This window comes from Pistacia vera, unplaced genomic scaffold, assembly GCF_008641045.1.
Source record: "Pistacia vera cultivar Batoury unplaced genomic scaffold, PisVer_v2 Contig331, whole genome shotgun sequence".
Taxonomy (NCBI): Eukaryota; Viridiplantae; Streptophyta; class Magnoliopsida; order Sapindales; family Anacardiaceae; genus Pistacia; species Pistacia vera.
In genome coordinates, this window is record NW_022196148.1 from 9,031 (window position 1) to 20,146 (window position 11,116).

The following is an 11,116-nucleotide window of genomic DNA, read 5'->3' on the forward strand; positions in this document are numbered from 1 at the left end:
TGGTTGACACTTCTCTATCAGTTTACTCAATTTGAAAGGTCATTAATAATGTTGATATTAAATATATTGAAAGCTCATATTATAGAATGAAACATGTTCCATCTGCTATTCTTATTTAAATATATAATCAAGAGCAAATTTGTTATACAAAACTAATTGGTTACAAATTTTGAAATTCACCCCCCTTCTTGTAAGCATTGAGTTTTTTGTATGATTTTGAAGTTCTATCAATGTTAGAATCATTATTTGCATTATGATTTGTGAGCATTGAGTTATTGGAGTTGAGGAGTGTTGACTGTTGAGTTGGAAAAATCCAATCATTTGGTAGGGCTGGTTTGCTTGTAAAATATATGGGAGTGTTTTTTTTTTTGGATGAATTGTTATGATTGGTTAATTAATTTAAATGTAAATACTTTGTTATGTCCTTTAGATTGGCTTGTTATGGAGGACTCTACAGATTTGTTTAATGAGGCAATAGAAACGGGTCATAATGTAGCCGTAAGTCAACCTCCTTCTAGTGGTAGTACTGTTCGTCCAAAAAGACGTAAAGTTTCAGATGTTTGAGGTCAATTTACAACATATATGGAAGACAATGGGGATGTGAGGGCAACATGTTTGATTTGTAGTAAGTCTTATGCATATGATAGTTCCACTTATAGGACTAAGAATTTGAGGCGCCATATGGAAGGTTGTCCTAAACGTACCATTACTAGTGTAGATCAAATGATGATGGATTGTGATACTAAATTGAGACGTTTGAGGATTTCTCAAGAAATTTATCGTGAGAAGATGGCAATAGGAGTCATAAAACATAATTACCTATATTCAATAGTGGAGCATGAAGGAATTAGGGATGTCCACATGTATTTGAATCATGAAGTTAAGCCTTATACTAGGAACACCGCTAAGGCAGATTGCTTAAAGATATATTATAGGGAGAAGGAAAAGATTAAGCTTGCTTTAGAGAGGATTTCGGGTAGAATATGCTTGACTTCTGATATTTGGAGTTCTTGTACTACTGATAGGTATATTTCTTTAACGGCTCACTATGTTGATGAGAACTGGGAGTTACAAAGTAGAATTCTGAATTTTTGCCATATTCCTCCTCCACACTCAAGGGCTCTTTTGTCAGAAATAGTGTATGATTTCTTAAAAGATTGGGAGATTGAAAGAAAGTCTTCTCTCTTACATTAGAAATGCAAGTAATAATGATAAAATGGAAGACATTTTAAGGAATCAACTTTGTGTGCAAAATGCTTTATTATGTGGTGGTTCTTTTTTTCATATGCGATGTTGTGCACATATCTTGAATCTCATAGTCCAAGAAAGGTTAAAGGTTAGTAGCGTGGCTTTACATAAGATTCGTGAAAGTGTGAAATATGTTAAAGGAAATGAGGCTGAAAGAATCAAGTTTGGAGAACTTGTTAAAAAAATTGGTGTGATAAGCTCAAAAGGATTACGAATGGATGTTCCCACAAGATGGAATTCCACTTATTTAATGCTTGAAAGTGCGTTAATATACCGTCGTGTGTTTATTCATTTGTCACTAATAGATCCCAATTATAAAAGTTGTCCTTCAGATGAAGAATGGGATGGGGGGGTGAGGATTTGCAAGTTCTTACAACCATTTTATGACATCACTACTCTTTTTTCGGGTTCCCAATACCCCACAGCAAACTTTCCTCAGAAATATGTAGAGAGTTCAAGTGCGTTTATACGAAGAGATGGAAAATGAGGATGAAGTTCTTAGTACCATGGCAAGTCAAATGAAAGTAAAGTTTGACAAATATTGGGATTCTTATAGCGTTGTGTTAGCAATTACAACAATTCTAGGCCCATGTTTCAGGTTTGAGTTGTTGAGTTTTGTTACAAAAAAAATTGATGGCCCAATAGTTACATCAAGAAAGTTGGAGTTGGTCAAGCAGGAGTTGTATAAGCTTTTTGCTGCTTATGAGGGTCTAAGTTGCAATGAGGTTCCCAGTGATCCTTGGGTACAAACTAGTAGTCCTAATATCATTGGAGATGATATTTGTGTAAGTCAATTCTCCCTAAATATTTTTATATTCTTGTGATTAATAAGGTTTCGTTTATTTTGTAATTTTGCTTTATTAAATTTAAATATTTAAATGGTGCAAGAATTTGACTACTACAAGAGTGACTTTAGTGCTATTAAGAAGTCTGAATTGGATACTTATTTGGGAGAGGCAAGGTTTGATCGCATCAAATTTTGCAATCTGGATATCCTGGACCATTGGAAGAAAAATAGTGATCGATACCCAATACTTTCCATGATGGCCCGTGATGTGATGAGTATACCAATAACAATTGTTGCTTCGGAGTCTAGTTTCAGTGTTGGTAGCAAAGTGCTCGGTAAATATCAAATTTCATTTTTACCAGAGAATGCAGAGTCTTTGATATGTACCAGGACATGGATTTCTGGATATGAAGTTAAAGGTAATATTTTAACTTATATTTTACATGTTTTAATATTTTAGTTTGTTAATATATTACGATAGTTAACTTATATTTTGTTAATTGTAGATGAGGAAATTGATGATGCTCAGCTTGCTGTGCCATTAAGCCAAGTGCCAACGGAGAAGGAGATTACAAAATCAGGGGCGGCTTCTAATGCCGGCAATGTGTAATAGACTTTCTTTGTTTAGTGTGTTTGGTTAAACAATTTTATATGTTTAATTGTTTAGTGTTTACTACGTATGTTGAATGCTGAACAATTTTATATGTTGTATGTTTAGTGTTTAGTGTTTACTAATTAGTAATTACTATGTATGTTTAGTGTTTAGTGTTTACTAATTCTATATGATGAAGTTTGATATAAATATGAAAAATATTAATATTGAATTAATGATGTTTGGTGAAAATCTAATCAAATTTAATTTAATCATCCATTTATTTAATATAATAAGTTAATAACTAACAAGCTTAATAAATGAATTTTATATCAAGTTTTTAAATCAATACAATTTATATCTTCAGGCATGTAATTTGAATAACAAAAAACATTAAAAAAATAACAAAAATCTGGAAAAAAAAATTTACAAAAAATGCCATTTTCCGTGGGTGCCCCGCAGGTTGACCCGTATTCGCACGAGAAGGGTACGTGTCATGCACATACTGACCCATATGAAAAATCTACCTGTGAACCCATACCCGTTTCACCCATGACCCATTGATACCCGGCCCGTACCCGCCCATTTGCCAGGTCTAACTGTAGTTAGAACCAATTCATAACTTGTTTGCAACTCTCTTCGTTTCTAGTATTGGAATGCTTGTATATTTTCTATGGAACCATGTGGACATATTGCTAGCATCTGTTATTCTAGTTATCATTGTAAAGACTAGTGTCGCTCCTATAGTTATTCGAGTATAGCATGAGGACATCATTCCTTGTGAGTTGGTTTTCTAAGCTTATAGAACAAATACATTATTGTGCATATAATTTGCTAATTCTCCAGCTAACTAATAATGACTACTTGTTTGTTAGTAACAAGAAGGTCAAACTTACACAATATCGTTTCAGAATTCAAAAAATGTCAGAAGATTATAAGGAATTGATAATCAAGTTAGCCATTCTAAAACTTCCAATCGAGATGCTGATGCTTTTTAAATGTGTATCAAAGCACTAGTTTCACTTGATCAACAGTAAAGAATTTAGAAGGTTATATCTTCAACATAGCAAGATAAACAGCGACAACCTCCATTTGTTTATGTCGAGTCGTAGGCTTCATGGCCCAAAGATGATTGGCACATTAGTTTCTGTTGATGCTTGTCGTAATCAAGAACTAACACAAGTTTACAGTGAATGGTTTAACAAGCATTATGAAACTGTGGGTTGTTACAATGAGGTCATATGCCTTTATCGTGAAGGGCGATTTAGACTTGCTCTTTGGAATGCGTTCATCAGAAGGTATAAAATGTTACCCAAGGCTAGGGTCAGCAATATTCTGGGAGGGGATGAACATTTTAGCCATGGATTTGGACATGATGAGGTGACAGATGACTACAAGGTAGTCCAGATCTTCCAGTGATTCAAGAATGGTAAGCTGTTGGTAACTGATGTGAAGGTTTACAGCTTAACATCAAATTTGTGGACAAAGGTTGAAGATTTTCCATTCGGTGGGTATGATTTTCCCAAGAATGGTTATTTCATAAATGGTGCTTTACATTGGTTGCCAATTATAAAAAAATGACTCAACTGCAAAACCCTTAGTTGTTAGGTTTAAGCTACGGGAGGAAAAATTTGATCTGTTGCAAGCTCCTAATGTTGATAGCGTTGATGAACTCCGTTTGGGTGTTTTAGGAGATTGCTTGAGTGTCTGTGCATCAAATGAGGAATTCTCCACTGCTATCATATGAGTGGCAAAAAACAAGGAACCCTGTACTTGGATTAAACAGCATTTAGTTGTGTTTGACGACTCTGACGAAGGCTCATACTACAATATTAGAACCTTGGCATATACGGATAAGGGTAAAAACTTCTCCTAGTTGTCAGGTTCAAGACTTTTCTCTTGTATGATTTGAGGGATAAAGAAGACAAAAAATTTCCCTTACCTCGTTACACAACTGGTTTTGAAGCTACGACATGCATTGAAAGTTTGGTGTCACTCAGTGTCGATAGCAAAGCTGATGTGTGAAAGGTAAAGATATAAAAACATCCTTAGGAGTAATACATTTTCAATTCTGTGTTAAGTCAAGTAAAATTTAAAGTTGATGCATTGTTTTGTATGGCATGTTTGTTTCTATATGCATGCATGTAGTTTTTAGAGTGATTCATCTCACCATTTTCTTCAATTTGTATAATTCTAATTCAATTTTGTCAATTTGGGTTGTTAGGTGGAGAAGAGAGGGATGATGCTTGAGGCAGCTGGGCATTTTGGGTTGAGCTGAAATTTTTGTGAGTGGATTAAGCGAAAATCCTCTTACAAACTTAAGTTTCAAGTTTTGCATGTTGAGCCTTGGTTTGATAATTCATTGTTGGATGTTGATCTTGACTTAAGTGTGGTGTTTGATAAAAGTTTTCCTTTTGTCTTCCGCTGATCTAAACATGAGTGAAACATGCAGTAACTTTCTAAAAAAAAGAATGAGTTTTCAAGTTGCATGTACTTTAATAGTTACGGGCTTTTCAAATGTGTGGTGGTTATGTTTTTAATTGGTTCTTTTGGAATGTTGTTGTACCATAGAAATGAATGGGTTGGCGTTGATTTATAAAAAATTGAAGAAGGGCTTATATATGTGCAGGGTTTTAGTGATGTTTAGTGTTAATGTTGGCATGTTAAAAATTTGGTAGGATAATTTCATTGAGTATGACTTTTAAAATGCATATCAACTTTAACATTGTTGTTTAACTAGGTATATATATATTTATAACAGCTAGTCAAGGACCAGTCCCAAGCAGGCCCAGGACTGGTCCCAAATGAGACCAGTTGCTCATGGTAAATTTTTTTTTTTTATATAAAATTTCCTTTTAACCTCTATAATTTATGTTTATTTCAAAATTTATAGGAGGTTTTATGTAATTGTATAAGAAACATTATTGTTTAATTTCATTGAGTATGACTTTTAAAATGCATATCAACTTTAACGTTGTTGTTTAATTAGGTATATATATTTATAAGGGTGTTATTGATGGAATTGCTTTTAAATTAGACTGATAGTTTTAATTAAAAATGTGTATTTTTCATGGACAGTGACGAGTTAAGTTTACTTGGAATTTTAATGTGACTATGGTCTATGGATGAAAAATGTGGTATAGAAATTGATATACGTATATTCATGCTATATAAATAAAATGCTGCTGTTGGGAGTTGAGAATTGATTGAATTGTATATGGGTTGAGATTTGTGATGTGGTAAATGGTTTTCTCGGTAAAACGGGCAAATGGGGTGCATTCTATAAATTTTGATAGTATGTTTTAAAAACTTGCATTTTACCCCTTATTTTCCATGAAATCCCATGTGTTGGCATGATTTCTCCTTATATGAAATGTGGCATATATGTTATGAAAATGTTGGTTTGAGATAGAAAAATGAGATAAGAGTGGTTATCAAACCACCCGGCGAAGTACCCATCCCTCAATTTCAAGCTCTACCCATGCGATGCAGGATTCGCTAGGTATTGAGATATTCGATCTTCAGGGTCTATGCATGCGTATAGAGATATTTTAGTGCTCTACTTTGGGGTCGAGTTTGTCTGCCAGGTATTGAGATGGTTTTCTTCAAGCTCTACCCACGCGATGATAGATCTTGTCGGATATTGAGAAATGTTTTTTTCCCAGCTTTGTCTGTGTGTGGGACGCCCACCAGGTATCGAGATTTTTCCCTAGAGTGCTAGTTGTGGTAAGAACCTTTAGTATCAGTTTACTATTTCGGAACAAGATATTAGTTTATTGTTTTCAAATACCAACTTACAGTTTTCAGTATCATATTATGTTTAAAACATCATTCTAATTATACATCAGATTATGTTTAAAACTCTAGGTTTAATTAATTTTCCCTTCACGTGGTCACACAATCTGATATAAAATTAGAATGGTGTTTTAAACACAAAACATATTAATCGTTACATAATCTAATTCATAATTCTTCTGATATATAATTAGAATGATAAAAACATATTGATAAAGAAGATTTAAATGATCATTTACTACCATTTAAATTTTGTGATTGTGAGTCTATAGAAACTTATGTAAAAGATAAGAGAAGAAAGTATATTTAAAAAGTTGTTCAAATGTTTCATAAGATTAAATCAAATGAGCTAAACAACCTTTATTTATAATAAAATAATCTAATAAATTTGATTTATAAGTTACATTATAGTTAATTTACCCAAATGCTAAAAGAAATAGTACATAATAATAAACTCGTCATCTCCTGCCTTCACCTCTCTAATTGTTGACAACTCCTTGATTCCTCTTGCATGAATCTTGATATAGTCAAGCTTTTCTTACCTAAAAATGCCAAATCACAAATATGTGAGCTTGAGAGTAAATTAAAATAAATAAATAAATAAGTCATTAACTAAATTTCCATTAAACTAAAAAAGAACTCCAAAAGACTTACTATTGAATTTGAGCGGTTATCTCCTTATCATCAACATTATATGGCGAAACGAGACTTTCAAGACACATATAAGCATTGTAATATCCCATTTTGATTGGGAATATAATTATGTTAGATGTCGTCTCCTTCAAGTTATACCAGGTAAGAGCGTTAAAATTTTCTTTCATTGTAAGTTTTTCTCCGTTCTTGGAATAATATGCAACAGGTTTACATATCTATCAAGATCAACAATGGGATATTCCAATTTAAACGAATGCAAATCAAACAAAAACAATTTAATCCAAGACTCCCCAACTCCATATTGTTTCATAACCCATACATAACAAGTCTCACAAACCTCCTCAAAAATACGTAGGAATCCTCCCAGATTTTCAATTTGAAAACTCTTCCCATTCCTATTAGCATTTGGATGTGGAATTGTAGTAAATTTTTCAGCTTCAAAATTAAAAGCAACAATTGACCACTCTAATCCTTGAACCCAAAATCCATATTCATTTAGTATCAAAGGATACGCTAACCAATGTGATGCACCATTTACAAAGCACCCTTGACTATAATTATCTGTAAACTCATAATTACGATCACCATAAGGATAATCTTCAATATGTCTCCATGAATTCAATTGAAGACTATAAACACAAATTTGATTGCGAATAATAGAATTTTTGCGATTAACATCATCTGGGTAAAAAATCTGAAATATTCTCAGTACCTTATAGTCATCATGTACATGATCATATCCAAATCCGTGGAGAGCCTTCAAATTCTTTAAAAGATCAAATTCAAGTTTAGGTGCCTGAGGTAACTTCTTGTACCACCTTGTAAATGGATTCCATAAAGCATAATCAAAATCAAGAAATTGAGGGCAAAGAAACCCCATTACAACATCCAATTATTTATGTACAAAAACACTGTGTACGTGAGCCAATCGTTTGACAGCTCATTGGGATGTCTACTCTTGAGCCCAACATTATCAAAATATTTTGAACACGAGCAGAGTTTATTGGAACTAATTTGAAACATTAGATGAAAATTGGTGTTGGAATTGATGGATTGTTGACGATGCATATTAATGAAATACTTGCTATCGATCAAATCACGCCAAAACTTTGACACACATCTAAAACGAAGAAGAGACTTTACCGGTAGCCTCAAAAGTATATCTACTATTAATTCTTCATAGAGTTCTAACATTCTAAACACGAATCAAATTAACAAACCACTTACCAATTGATTCAACACCAGTTAGCAGAACCCTACGATTCCACCACAATAACTACCCTGGAAAATTCTGAAATATTATTGTTAAAACCTGAAATAAAAAAGCATATATATAGAATAGAAATCCTAATTCTACTTTGTAATCTAATAAACAAAGTAAAATCCTAATTGATATCGGAAATAAATAATACTCAACTAATTAAGATTTCTTAATATCTTATTCCTTATCCTACTCAAAATCTAATTCCTGAACCTACTACTAAACAAGACCACTTACGATTTCTACTAAACTTGTTAAAATAATTAATTATTAATAATTTTGTATCACTTTTCGAATATTTATCTGCCTTTAATGGCCTCAATTGCTCTCTCTTCACTTATTAATGAAATTACTCTGCAGCTTCATTTTCAGAAAGTAAAAAAGAAACAAAGGCAATACAAACCCATAAATTTTTTAATAATTTTTAAATTTTAATTTTGTCAATAATTTTTATTATTGTTAGATTGTTACATTTAACTAATAGAATCATCATTCCGGTTACATTATATCAATTCTTAAATGTTTGAATTGCAATAAATGGATTATAATAAAAAATTGTTGGGAAAAAAAATAATTAAAATATAATATAAACCAAAATTAATATAATTTTATTATTTTAAAGATTAAATTTAGCAACCCTAAAATTAATATAAACCAAACCATTCAATGAAGTTTGCGTGGGAAAATGTTATTCAACCTCAGTTAAAAATTGTAAAGTCAAATAGTAAAAGGTATTATAGTCTTTTTGTAGTTTTAATTCTGTCAAATAATGAATTCCATTAACGGAGATTGACAACGAGTGGAAAATTATTTTTCTCAAAGTTTATGGTGGGAAAATGTAATTACAGCAAACCTTGGGTGGGAAATTGTCATGCCCCCTTGTTCAAAGAGGGATTAGATTTTCACAAGTTACAACAAACATATTTAAAGGGAAAAAATATGAATAATTTAAAATTATCAAAACACTTTTTCTCTCAATTAAAATCTATGAATTTTAAAGTAAAATAAACTTAATTTAAGAGATCTCGATAATTACCTATTTATCAAATCAAAATTATCCAACAATTTTGTTTTAGTATTTTTAAAAAAGTAAGAGTTGGGTGATTATTATGATGTAGGATTTGAAAATTAACAAAAACACCCCTTAGGTTTGTTAATTTACTAAACACCCCTATAATAAAATATTAAAAATTAACAAAAACACCCCCACCCATCCATTAAATACCGGTAGTCGACCACCACCACCGGAGGGTGATCGGAGATGTCTTATCGGTGCAAGACCGGTTAAAACTAGTCATTCATGCACCGATATGACCTTTTCCAACTAGATCTATGGTTAGATTCAGCCATTAACGGTCAGATCTGGTCGCGTTTGGTCGTCAACGACGGCCAAAGATATGGTCTTCTTTGATGACTAGCTACGTCAAGGATCTGGTCATTAACAGCCAAATCTTTGGCTGTAGATCTGGCCTTTTCCGACCAAATCCATGGTGGATCTATCTAGAAAATACTAGATCGGTGCACTGCAGACCAAATCCAGCTGGTAGTGCACCATTATACCAGATTCTGGCCACCTTCCAGGGATGGTGGCTGGAATCTTGCAAATATGGGTGGGTGGGGGTGTTTTTGTTAATTTCTAAACTTTTTTTTCTGTTTAGTTAAATTAAAAAACTTAGAGGGTTTAAAAATAATTGAATAAAATATAATAATATTTTCATAATAGAGAAACAAATGTGTATTTTAGAAATGATAAGAATATGATAAGACAAATAGGAAAACAAACACACCCTTATTTTTTGGGTAAAAAATCATATTGGGCCCAAATCAAGCCCAATTGTAGTTGTCTTTACGCCATGACCCACAAACAATTGACATATGGGTGGGTGGGGGTGTTTTTGTTAATTTCTAAATTTTTTTTTTCTGTTTAGTTAAATTAACAAACTTAGAGGGTTTAAAAATAATTGAATAAAATATAATAATATTTTCATAATAGAGAAACAAATGTGTATTTTAGAAATGATAAGAATATGATAAGACAAATAGGAAAACAAACACACCCTTATTATTTGGGTAAAAAATCATATTGGGCCCAAATCAAGCCCAATTATAGTTGTCTTTACGCCATGACCCACAAACAATTGGCTCTATACCATAACCCAACCCTAATTGGCCCTACATCAAAGTCCAAATCATAAAAGATCCACCCTCCGAGGCGACTCATCCTATAAGTTGGTCCACTCTACGAGTCAGCTCACTAGACTATTCCATGAGTCAGGCCTCTATGATCTAGGCCGCTATTTGACTAAAGGCATCTATGAGTCAGACTCACTCACCACTCAGGCACTCACTCCTCTAGACTTTGGGTCGCCTGAGGATTTCTCCCCCCTTAAGACTTTGAATCCTACACGATTTCGTACACTCAGTGAACATTATATATATATATATATATATATATATCTCAGCCCATCTCATAAAAAAGAAGCAAAAGGCTTGTTTGAATAGGAGAGAAAAAGTTAAATAAAGATGGTAATAAAGGGGCTTAGAAAAAGTCGTGGAAGTTAGCTTCTGTAAGGGTCAAAGATAAGTTTGATTAGATGATAATTATTTAATCATTATGTTTTAATTAAAACAAATTGTTTTTATTTTTTTTTAATGTTTTGAAAATTATTATTTTTTAAATATTTATATAAATAAAAAACACACGTTAAAACAATCTATTATTTAAATATCTAATGTTCAATATATATGTAATTAAAAGAGGTCTTTATTCGCAATCAAT

General features: G+C 32.4%; 1 protein-coding gene across 1 annotated transcript; it reads right to left on the reverse strand.

The window, feature by feature from the left end:
• Nucleotides 1-7,239: 7,239 nt before the first annotated feature.
• On the reverse strand, nt 7,240-8,270 carry LOC116137612 (F-box/kelch-repeat protein At3g23880-like). The gene is made up of 2 exons (XM_031423304.1): nt 7,996-8,270; nt 7,240-7,894 (listed from the first exon to the last, which is right to left on the reverse strand). Exons 1-2 carry the CDS (start codon nt 8,268-8,270, stop codon nt 7,240-7,242), a joined length of 930 nt encoding a protein of 309 aa, XP_031279164.1.
• Nucleotides 8,271-11,116: the final 2,846 nt, after the last annotated feature.

Excerpts from the sequence above, each read along its gene's own strand:
- LOC116137612 (XM_031423304.1), bottom strand. The coding sequence starts at position 8,270 with ATGTTAGAACTCTATGAAGAATTAATAGTAGATATACTTTTGAGGCTA. Across the intron at positions 7,895-7,995 it reads CTGTCAAACGATTGGCTCAC|GTGGTACAAGAAGTTACCTC; the intron begins GTACACAGTGTT and ends TCCATTTACAAG.